The sequence below is a fragment of the Plasmodium berghei genome (assembly GCF_900002375.2).
Source record: "Plasmodium berghei ANKA genome assembly, chromosome: 1".
Classification (NCBI taxonomy): Eukaryota; Apicomplexa; class Aconoidasida; order Haemosporida; family Plasmodiidae; genus Plasmodium; species Plasmodium berghei.
In genome coordinates, this window is record NC_036159.2 from 370,452 (window position 1) to 383,033 (window position 12,582).

At 22.9% G+C, this 12,582-nt stretch overlaps 5 protein-coding genes across 5 annotated transcripts; 2 read left to right on the forward strand and 3 right to left on the reverse strand.

Annotated features, from left to right (window-relative positions):
• Positions 1-10: 10 nt before the first annotated feature.
• Positions 11-3,535, reverse strand: PBANKA_0109200 (transcription elongation factor SPT5, putative; the record flags this gene model as incomplete). Its single annotated transcript, XM_034568560.1, has 1 exon — positions 11-3,535. One exon carries the CDS (start codon positions 3,533-3,535, stop codon positions 11-13), a length of 3,525 nt encoding a protein of 1,174 aa, XP_034419692.1.
• Positions 3,536-5,150: 1,615 nt separating this feature from the next.
• On the reverse strand, positions 5,151-6,269 carry PBANKA_0109300 (SNARE associated Golgi protein, putative; the record flags this gene model as incomplete). Its single annotated transcript, XM_034568571.1, has 3 exons — positions 5,151-5,299; positions 5,384-5,947; positions 6,113-6,269. 3 exons carry the CDS (start codon positions 6,267-6,269, stop codon positions 5,151-5,153), a joined length of 870 nt encoding a protein of 289 aa, XP_034419693.1.
• Positions 6,270-7,776: 1,507 nt separating this feature from the next.
• Positions 7,777-8,043, reverse strand: PBANKA_0109400 (succinate dehydrogenase subunit 3, putative; the record flags this gene model as incomplete). The annotated part of the gene is made up of 1 exon (XM_034568582.1): positions 7,777-8,043. The coding sequence occupies one exon, from the start codon at positions 8,041-8,043 to the stop codon at positions 7,777-7,779; it is 267 nt and encodes an 88-aa protein (XP_034419694.1).
• A 1,004-nt stretch (positions 8,044-9,047) lies between these two features.
• On the forward strand, positions 9,048-10,144 carry PBANKA_0109500 (AP2 domain transcription factor, putative; the record flags this gene model as incomplete). The annotated part of the gene is made up of 3 exons (XM_034568593.1): positions 9,048-9,249; positions 9,367-9,886; positions 10,027-10,144. The coding sequence occupies 3 exons, from the start codon at positions 9,048-9,050 to the stop codon at positions 10,142-10,144; spliced, it is 840 nt and encodes a 279-aa protein (XP_034419695.1).
• A 1,218-nt stretch (positions 10,145-11,362) lies between these two features.
• Positions 11,363-12,503, forward strand: PBANKA_0109600 (ATP synthase-associated protein, putative; the record flags this gene model as incomplete). The annotated part of the gene is made up of 3 exons (XM_034568604.1): positions 11,363-11,365; positions 11,531-12,039; positions 12,173-12,503. 3 exons carry the CDS (start codon positions 11,363-11,365, stop codon positions 12,501-12,503), a joined length of 843 nt encoding a protein of 280 aa, XP_034419696.1.
• Between the last annotated feature and the right edge of the window lie 79 nt (positions 12,504-12,582).

Below are 12,582 nucleotides of genomic sequence, written 5' to 3' on the forward strand. Positions count from 1 at the left end.
CATCTCATTATCACACCTTTTTATACAAAAAAACATGTTGCATGTCGCAGTTTATATTTCCATTTATAGTGGAAATTTCCACTTTATTGTCATTTGATATATCAATAATAGTTCCTTGATTAATTTCCCCTCCATCTAAAATGGCAATAACTTGGTCGTTTGGTTTATTAGGTTTCAATGGGACAACAGCTTCTGAAACAATGTTAAAAGATGTTTTATCTGTTTCAATTTTTAGTATAGTATACGAACCTTTTTTTATAACTTCTGCTATTCTTCCTATTTCATTATAAAATAATCCAGGTGTTACAATTTTGATAATTACACCCGATATTATCCAATCTGAGTTTCCTTTATTATTTTGGTCTCTTTTTTCATCTGTTTTACTTTTATGAAAATTATTTTCATTATTTATCTCACTAAAATTATTTTGACTTTCTGTTTGGTCATATTCATGTAAGTTATCATTTTTTTTATATTCTGAATAGGTTGGACTTGTTTTTTTTTTTTCATATTTTTTATCTTTTTCATTATGAAATCGGCTAACATTCCTTTGTTCAGTATTTCCATTTTTATTTGATGTATAATAATCATCCATATTGTCTGCACTTTTATAATTTTTTAAATAATTTTTTTCATCTTTATTATTATGAAATGTATCATTTTCATGCATTTTGTTATATGAAGAATATTTCCAATTGTTATTTTCATGTTCATCATATTGATGATATTTTTTATTTGAATTATCATAATGTTTTTTTTTTTTTTTTTCATCATCATAATAATTAGGTTTATTTGTATGACTAGAATAGCTATTATAGCCATCGTTGTAATTATTTTTTTCATATTTTCTGTCATTTTTTCTTTTATCATAATTTTTATGTTCATTAACATCATTATAAAATGGTAGATTAAAACTGGTTTTTCTTCTTTCTTCATCTTCTTCCAAATTTTTATTTTTATCAAATCTTGATTCATAATTAAATTTTCCTCTAAAATCAGTACCACTTGTTTTATCTGTACTATCTTTCTTTTTTTCCGTATTTTTATCATCAAAAATTTTATCATCTTTATATGCATCTGCTATTGCACATTCTATTCTTTTTTGTCGTATAGTTTTTGGTTTAATTTTTAAAAGTAAAGTAAATTCATCTCTTTCAGCATCTATAACATCTGCTAAAAGACCTTTATAAACCCCTGATAAAATTTTAACTGTTTTTCCAATGAATGATTGAAAAGTATTTTTTCTTTGCATATTATTATTTCTGAATAAATTATGTTGTGTTATTATTTTTTTTTTTTCATTTACATTTCCACTAAGTAAACAATTTTCACAATCAACAACTACAAAACCATTATCTTCAATTTTTTTATTTATTTTTGCAAAAATTTTATTTTTCCATATATAACTAACAATTGCCATTTTATTTTTGTGTGCACCTTTAATTAATTGTATAGTATCTTTTGATTGAATAATATTCCCATTTTCATCTTTACATATTTGTCCGATAGCAGATCTTTTATATGTAATTGACCCTATGGTTGTGTGCAAAATTTTATTACTATTTGTTAATACACGAATGTGCTTATTTTTATCGATATATGTCAATACACCTATTTGTCTATCATTTAATTCTATTAAATCTCCTATTGAAAATCCATTTAAAGTATTAACACCTCCTAATCCTTCAACAGTGTTGTTACTGCTGCTGATTGTCCCTGTCAAGTCTTGTATTGACGATCGAAACTCTGTATTTAATGATGGTGAAAATATAAGAGCAATATTTTCTTTATAATCTAATAAAGATATTAATCCACTTTTACCTTTATGTAAACCATTTATTACAGTTACATTATCTCCTTCTGTAAAGTATTTGGTTACATCACTTGGCAAAAATTTAAATTCTTTAGCTAAATTATCTGGATTCACACTTAATACGTTTTCATTAATATTAGTTATTGTACCTATTAAATTAAATAATTCACCTTTCATGATTTTTACTCTTTCTCCTTTTTTAAATAAATGTAAAGAATTTTTATTTATAAAAGATTTACTTATATGTAAATTTATATCTTCTTCATTTGTATTATTTTTATTAAAATCTCGTATTTCTGTTAATGTTATATTTGCATTTTCACTAATTAAATATTTTATATTCATTTTTTTTAATAAATATCCATTTTCTTCAAATATATTATTTTGATATTTAATAGTTCCAGGATATGGTCCATGTTCAATTACTCCTCCTATTTGTTCAATTTCGTCTCTATCAAATAGCTTTTTAAGAGGTCTTTCCTTTTTTTTTTTTCTTCGAATTTGTAACGCTTCATCTATAGAACTTAGCTTTTCACCCGATAAAGGAACAATTGCATTATTTCCATTATTAATTTGATTATTTGTATTAATTTTATCCATCAATGGATATATTTGATCCAAATTATTATTTGTTATATCGTAATGAATGGTAGAATGGCTCTTATTCACAGATGTAGATATACCTACATTGTCATATTGATCCTTCTTTGAATTATTATATTTATCATATAATATTCTCGGTATTAAACGGACAATAGCGTATATTCCTTTTTCGTGAACTTCAAAAATTTGGCCTATATCATTTGCATACACCCCCCTTTTTATTCTTACATATTCATTAACTTTTGGTATAACGACTTTAGAATGAGACATAGCAAATATAGATGTTAATTCTTGTACTGGAACAATAGATATTTCATTTAAATTAATAAATTTAAATCCTATAAGAAATCTTTTTAACATATATAAACTGTCAGCTTCTATATATATATAACCCTTTAAGTCATCAGACACATATATACCCTTAATATTAAAATCGTTAGATTGTAGTTTCATATATTTATAATATATACCCATAGCTAAATGTCTTTCAGCACCATTTTTAAATAATTTTATTAACCACATTTTAGGGCTATCAAAAGCATTTAAACCTTCAGCTTCATCAAAATATTCTTCATCTTCTGACATTTCTTCATCTGTTAAAGTTTCATCATCTGTTGCACCATCTTTTAAATCTTTTTCATTTTCATATCTTTGTGATAATTTATTAATTGCTTGAGCTAAATGATTTGTTCCACTTTTTAATTTTGTTTCATACAATTTTTTTTTTTCTAATCTTTTAGCTTCTTCAAATTCGTCTACATATGAACTTGCATATTCTTCTTCATCTTCTTCATCTCCTACTTGTGCTTCTGTATCCAAGAATGTAGAAACATATTTATTTTTTCCTACTTTTCTTTTTTTGTTCCCTGTTTTATTTCCAGTTATTTTTTCATATCCAATATCATCGTCATCGTCATCGTCGTTATATTCATCTTCTTCATCTGCTTCATTATCTATATATGATACTGTATTATTTGTTTTTTTTCTTTTTTTTTTCGATTGAGATATATCTTCATCATTTTCCTCATTATTTTTTACTTCTTCTTCTTCTTCTTCTTTTGGTTTATTACTTTCCTCGTTAAAAAGTTCAACCTCTTCTTCTTCACTATTTTTTTCCATGGTCGTTTCACTAGACTTTCGTTTAGATTGATGGATTTCTTTTTTTTTTTTTCGTTTTTAAAATTTATTATATTCTTTTGCTTTATGTTTTATTTTTTCTCTTAAAACTTTCGTTGCATATTTTTTTAAAGTATTTGTAAAATATCCCTCAACAATTAAACTTCATTTTATGGTTAAATTGTAAAGGGAATTGATATAATTGAAAAATGTAAAAATTGTTTTGGCTTTCTTTGTTTTCCCCGTTTTTTTTGTTTTTCTTTTTTACTTGTTTAATTGTATAATATCCTATGTATATTTTCAACTCACCATAAAAAATGCATATATACTACATTATATAATAAAAAAATGAAAAAAAAGTAATTTCATTTTTGTTTACTATAAAATAATTTTACTAGCATTCGTCAAAATAACTTTTGTAAATAATACAAAGTATGAAGAATGCACAAATAGCAAATAAAAAAAAATAAATAATAATAATATTATATATATATATATATATACCAAATTAATATGCATATTAAAGATGAATTAAAATAAATTTATACATGAGATTATGTAAACAATCTTGTACCCTATTTTTCGCATACCTACAAAAATGGATATTAAAAAAAATAAAATAATAATAATAAATAAAGTTAAACAGAAGGCATGGAAATTAAATAGAACAAATTAAAAATAAAAGAGAAAATAACTTTATTGGAACGGCGTTATTTACAATCTAAATATATTTTTTTACATATTTATAAAATAGGCTAGCCTGTTTTGAATTTATTTAAGAAAATAATTAAATAGCACAAAAAATGTGTTATAAAAATAAAAAAGTAATAAATTAAATAAACTTTATTTATTTTATAACAGCTACTATATTATGGAAATTAATCGGATTTATTTGTCAAGCCCAAATAATTTATCAACTACCCAAATTATATATACAACATTACATATATTGTTATATTTATACACAAATATTTACCCCTTTGGCATATGAAAAATCACAACCCTAAAAAAGCATATATTTAAAAATATAAGAATTTCCTTATTTTTGTAAACTTGTCCATACATACTATTAGTTTATAGTTTTTTGTTAAATTTTTTTTTCTTAATTCTAAAAATTTAACTTAAATAAGTTTATTATAAAGTAATAAAAAAAGAAACGAATGGGGGAAAACCATTTATTTGCATTATATATGCATCACATATTTTTATATCCATGTGTATTGCACATTTATGCTTAATATTAAAAATAACAAAAAAAAAATAGTAATATACGCCACCACTTAATAGCATAAACACAAAAAACTAATGATGAAATAATACCAAATTAACAAAATGAAAAAGCAACAAAATATAGCAACTAAATTCTAAGAATCAATATATGAAAAAAATAAAATTAAAAATAAATAACAGATATGATATTTGTGCTAATATAATAAAATTTCAAATTAATGTCGAACTTTCGAAATATACAAATGCAAAAACAGTACATTTGTATGCATTATGTAGATTATCATTCAGGAAAAAAAATACAAATTTATGGATACACATATTCTTTCCTTTTTTAGATATATTGAATAAACTATTATATCTTTTATCATCACTATGATTAGTACAAATGCTATAATTGTTTATCCTTCTCTGTTTCGATATATGTATATTTCATTATCCTCTGAAAAAGTACCAGCAATATTATAAAAGCTATGGGCACATAAAACTGGTGTGTCATATCAATAGATGATAATCTATTAATGGTTTGGCCTATTGAAACTATAAAAAAAAATAATAATAAATTTTAATTATGTAAATATGTGGGTATATGTGATGTTTAAAAACTTAAATTGAATTGCTTACCTAATATAATGATATTAGGAAGATTGCCAACAAATGTAGCAAACACAAGTGGAATAATAGGTAGAGATAAACATGGTGCAAGTATGTTTATTAAGGTATTAGGAAAAATCGGGGTTAATCTTAAAATTGCTATATATGAAAACAAATCGAAAGTAGTTTTCACTCTTTTATTTATTTGTTCATTAAATTTTGCAAGTGGATCTTTTAAAAAATATTCTATCACTGATTTGCCATACATACTATAAACAACATAAGCAATTAAAGAGGATACTATAGATAGCATTGTACAATATATTATAGAAAATGTATAATTATAAAATGCTCCTATTAATATTGTTATGCCACTACCAGCTCCTGTCATCCACCATAAAAATAGTGGAAATGAATTATAAGAAATGTAAAATAATGATAAAAGAATCAACAATATTATTCCATGTTCATTTCTATATGATATTAAAGCTTCATATAAAATTTTTATTTTCCCGACATTTAATATATTTGTTAAATCTTTAAAATTTTTGGGAATCAATACTCTTAGCTTATTTTTACTGTCTGCATTCAGACCTGCGAAATTTAAAAGTTCAAAATTATGCACACAATTATATCCACTATTATAACAATCTGTTAAAATAAATAATATAATAATAGCAATTGGAGTGCAGTAAATATACAATGTGTTCCTAAATTATATTTTTACAAAAATAAAAACTCATACAATATTATTTTTACCTGGCATTACACATATATATAGTACGACTCCTAAGATATATATTAAAAATATCAATACAATATAAAAAAGGTTTATTTTAACATTGTTGTTTTTTATTTTTGAATCGGAAATATATTTTATTTCATGGGGAGTTATTTTGTGTTTTTCTTTTTTCATTTTTTCGTCCTAAAGATTTTTACGAAACCTTTATGGCATATACCCCCAAAAAAAAACTAAATTCACAAAAAAAATAATTCTTAATAATATAGAAATTTCACTTTAAAAATATTCCCTTGATGTATGTGCATGTATATTCATCCATTAATTTATTTATCTATATTTTTTCTGTAGTTTTTTTTATTATTTTTTTTTTTGCGGGGTTATCTTCTTTTAAAAAATGTTTATCGATTTACTGAATGGCGCCCTTTTCTATGTAAATATACATTAAGTGAATCTTAAAAACTGAACAAAAATTACAACTATTGATTTGGTTTATTTTTATTTAGCATTTTCAACTTTACTAAAAGTTTTAAAATTGTATGTTTTATGCAGATATGCACATATATTAATGGGGTCCCAATACTAAAAACTTTTGACTTTTTCAAAGATATTCATAAATACTACCATAAATGTTATTAATAAATATGCATGATGATGAATAGATACATTAGTATGTACAAATATGCATTACATATATATTTTTTTTAATTAGTTGTTTTCCAAAATAACGCATTAAAAATATATCATATTATTATACTAAGGTATTGTTTCCTATTAAATGTATATATTATATATTTGTAATAAATTGCTTTATTATAATGAATAAACAATTCTTGCCGTTTTAATTTTCCATTTATACACATGCATATATATTTTTTTCGTCATTCTGTAACGTTAACGTTTTATTCCCAGTATGAAGTATGCTACATAAATTTTTTTTTTCCATATATTTATTTTTTTTTTATAAAATAATAATATCCCAAGTTTGGTATGCTAATATAATAAAACATTATTTTTTCTGCTAAACAGTTTTTTAAAAAATAAAAAAAGAAATCCATGCCATATTCCACTATTTTTATTATCATCAAAAAATAGCACAATTATAAAAAGTTTATGCTAAAATAATTATTTTTTTGTATATTAATGTATATAATATTTTGTTATTTATTAAATATCATATTTAAACACATAATATATGTATGCGATATATATAGGGATAAACAAAAGTACATAAATGTTCGAAATAAAAAAAAAATAAAGAATATTATAACTATATATTGCAAACTAAAATATTATGTGACAATTTCGACACATATTTGCATAGGCATTTGATTGAGGGCTTCCATTATTGGTATCTGTGGGTACAAAAGATACACATCAATATAAAAATAAAATTATTTCTCTTATGTATTTATACTAAAAAAATTGGATATATATATTAATGTTGGTATGAATGTGTAATAACTATAATTTGAATATGTTTATTTTTCTTGGTAAATTTGCTAAGCCAAAAATACATATAAAATTGTTTTCTGTATAAAGGATTTTCTTTTTATGGTTGCAGTATTATTCTAATCAGGTTATATATGAGAATAAAATTATAAAAAATAAATATCATATGATATTATATTGGTTACTATTATATATATATGTTTCGGAAGTTTATAAAAATGCATTTTTCTTTTTAATTCCTTTTTTCTTCTGAATCATCTTTCATAAAATAATCAAAAAATGAAAATATTTTATTAAAAATGTAATAATAGTTGGTCCCTATACATATGCCTATTATTAGTCCTATTACTACACCAGTTGAAAAGCCCCAAATTGATTTTGTAGTTTCTTTTTCGATTTCATCCAATTCTTTTGATGCAAAGTAATGACTTAAAGACGCTCCTCCCAAAAACAAAGCCGGTAAATAAAATGCATCTTTTCTTATGAACTTTTTAGGCATGTTTTTATTATTATCGTATTTTTATTTTTATATGAATAAAGACTATATATTTGCAAATATGTATGGATGTATTTATTCTATTTTCTGTATATGTTCTAGCATGATTAAATATCGATTTATAATCCTTCAATTATATCTCTGAATATGCCCAAATTGAAAAAATACTTCACCTTAATGGTATTACTTAGAAATATAACACACATATGCATATACTATAAGCCTATCTTTTAATTATATATTTAAAGAAAATTCAAGTATGGTTTAAGTATATTATATCATACATCACTAATTTATGTGTTTATTGTTACATAAAAACAAAAATGCATAATTGCGAATTTTGAAAATATGTTCATATAAAGATTTTTCTAATAATTTTTTTAAAAGGAATAATTTTCCTTTCTAGCATGCGATTAACCCGATTCCTCTTTTATGTTTTTTAATTGTTTGTATTTTTTCATTATTTCACACATCATTGTTAACTTTTCATTAAAAAAAATGTGCTTGTAAATGCCTCGACCATTTTTAAGTAATAAAATGGAAAAATAAAAAATATATCATAAAATAATAAGCGATAAAGGAAATAGGCATCAAAAATGTATAATATAATTAATAATACACTTAATATTTATACACTGCGTTTTCTCTATAATATTTTTTTTCTTTTGTTATAACTTCATATATTCAAATTAAAAAAAAAATAAAATAAGCCTATGATAATATAAAAAGAAATGTGAAAATCAAGAACAAATAACTAAATAAAAAAATGGCATAATAACAAAACAATAAAAAAATGAATAATAGAAAAATTATCCAAGTATAGTAAATTAAATGAAAGAACGAAAAATGTATATATATAGCGCATTGTTTAAATATACATTTGACAGTGTTATTTAAAGGCTCTTATATGCCATTTAACCAAATAGGAAAAAGGAAACATTTTTTGTTCAAAATATATACCAAGAATGCTATATTAATTTTAATAATATATTTTTTTAATCTATAAAATGCTTAGAAGATATTTGATGAATAACAAACCTTGTAATAAATCCACATACATAATTATTAGTCATGCTACCAACTTAGATATATTGAATAAGAACTTTTCCACATTTGTTCAATGCAAAATTAACCCACCCTCATTATTTGGTCTAACTTTTTCTTATGACAAAAAATTCTTTGGAGTAAAAAGAGTGGTTCAAAAGAGAAGTATGTTACGGATTATAATTTTGTTTATTATTTATATGTATTGCTTTTTATATTATATATATATATATATATATACATACACTTATTTACACATTTTGTCTCATACTATCTTTACAGAGTACATGTTAAAATTGATACAACCCCATCAAGAATGTTTCGATGCAGAAAAATACAAAAAATATTTAGAAAAAGAAAGATTAAGAGAAAAAATCGATATAAATAATATAAATATTGATAATGAGAAAGAAGTAGAATTATATGAAGATTATTTATTAAATTATAAATATAATAAAAGAGAGGTCGAAAAAAATGCGATTCTCCCCTTATCATTATTATCATCATCCTTCATAAGAAGAGCTATTTATTCAAATAGGGAAAATATTTTAAAAAATTTAAAAAACATTAACTGGAAAAGGTATTGCTGTAATGTTAAAGGCGTAAGATGGCATGCTAGTGGAGCATGGCGTGTCTATTTTTGCAAAAGAAATTATCAGCACAATTTTTTTGTTAAATGTGATTGCTATTTTCGTGTAAGTATATATGGGTTTGAAAAAAGCAAAGAGCTAGCTGTTCTTTATAGGAAAAGACTCGAATATGAATATATACTACTAATGAAAAGATGGAAAGAAATCGAAATGTAAGAAAAAAAAAAATAGTGAGCTAAATATAGTTAGCTATAATTTGTGTGCAAATAGCTATACATGTTAAATATTCATAAAAATAATGTAAATAACATTATGTGGTTATAATTTTTTAAAATTATTATTACTTGTACAGGGAAAATGCTAAAAAAAGAAAAAATATTAAGGAGTCAAAAAAAAATTATAATAACTCTGATGAAGAACAAGAAGACAACGAACAAATAATTAATGCGACTTACAATAATGAGAATTAAAAATATTAAAGCGGAAATTATTATTTTCACACATTAATCATTTTATACTATTTTATAATAAATTTGCAATTAAAAAGTTATATGATACATTTAAATTCCATTTTTTTAATCAAATTAACTATTTTTAATTTATGCATTTTTAAGATTATATGTTTTATTTGACAACGATGTGCTGTTCTGCTTTCTAGCAATATAACACTTTGTAAATAGCATATACTTATATATGTTTATGCAATTAATTTTTCGCATTTTTACCTTTGAACGAGTTTTACGATTATTATTACTTTTTTTTCATATATAACTTTTAAGGAAGCGTTTTTTATTCCTCTTTTATGATTGTTTTGAAAAGTAATTATAAACACAAAATATTTTTTTTCAATGTATGTTTATATGTCATACCTATTATTCTTACATAAATAATCTCTATCCAAATTATGAATATATAAAACATGATAAACTATGATAAAATAAATGAGTGTGTGCATAAACCATTAACCACACCCTTTGAAAGAATCTATCATTTCCACACTGCATAGATAATAATGGTATAAAAATGAAACATTGTTAATTTCTTCATGATATCACATTCATAATATATAGCTGTTTAATAAATAAGTAAAAATAATCTCTATAATTTTAAGGTGTATGTGAATATAACACAAAAATAATAAATATATGCTTTTTGGCTATATTTTTCATATTTTCATTTTAAGAAAATGTGTCATAGTTCTACTAATTATAAAAATTGATGCACATAGCAATGAGATAAAAAAGAAACATGATATTTTCTTATAATTAAGCATATCAAATTTAAAATAGGAAAACATAAACTCACAAAATATTTAAATGTAACGAACGAATAAATAAAGCCATATTTATTATTTTAAGGCTATTTCATTTTATAATATAATAATGTAATTACTCCTTTTCTTCCTGTTATTTTTTTTTACTCTTATAACTCCCCATACACAACTTTAATACACGTATATAATCCGTAATAACCTTTCATATTTTCCTTAACTTTTATTATTATTATATTATTTATATATTATCCTTTTTATTAACATTTGAATATAATAAATATAAATATACGTGAAAACAATTTATAATGTAAGAAGAATTTTAAAAGAAGGATACACTTATTTATTTATCAAATACACAAATAAATAAAATATATATGTTCAGGCCTTAAAGTGTAATGCGAATATTTTGTGAATTATGGTAAGAAAGAAAAGTAATAATAAACAAGTTAAAATCACAGAATTAATGAATTAAATAAATAAAGGAATTCTTATATATGAGTATATATGCTTGTATATGAATTGCTTCCTTTTACATAGTAAATGTTCTTATAATTTTTCTATATATATAATTTTCCCTTTTCAGTTGCGATTAAATAATGTGAGGTTTTTTTTTAAAAGTAAGATTCGATTAAGCGGTGGTAAGCAGCATCCAAAATGGGTTGTAAAGGATAAAGAAAAGTATAATATATACACATATGACAATTCATATTATGGGGAGAATTTCAGATATAATAATTTTATACTGCATATAAGATCATACAAATATTATATTGATTATATAATAGAAAATGTTTATAGAAGTCTTAAGAATGGTGGTAGATTTTTCATTTTGCCACTAAAAAATATTATTTTAAAACACAATCCAGATGTTCGTTATCAGTTAGTAGCCCTTATGGCTTTTTTCGGAACCACTTCCGCTATTACTTGCTATCACAATTCCATTTATCAAAATATTATTGATGTTACAAATATGTTAGAATTAGGAGTGGTTGATGATATGAAAGACAATAATTTCTTCGATACACAAAGTGAATTGCAAAATAAAAATATTAATGATTATAGCCAAGACCATGAAAGGCTAAATGAGTTATGGTAAGCATTTTTTTTCTGTACATATATGTGTATACATAAATATACATGCAAAAGTAAATCTTTCGATTTAATTTTTACCATTTACATGTGCTCATTGTATATATAATTTGCAAATATATTTTTTTATTATTAGGGAAAAGGCGTTGAGAGACTCAACAGAAAAAAACAGTTTCAATGAAATGTGCAATTATTTATCCATTAAAGATGATGAACAAATTGCTAGTTTTAAACCAAAGCATATATGGAGATACAACATGATACCTTATGGAGAAAACAATCCAGACACACAAACATTTCCTATCCCATCATATGAAAAACCCTTCAGATCATTTGCTTTAAATTTTACATATAATAATTTATCCGGAAATTGGGGAGACTATATTGATAGAAAAGATAATAAAGGATCCTTATTAAGACCATCAAGATACATGTTTACGGATGTGCTAATACCCGCAACGAAATAGGAGTTAACAACATGAAAACAAACTCATGGATATATATGTGCATTTTTATGTATATATAAATAAATTTTATTATTATTAT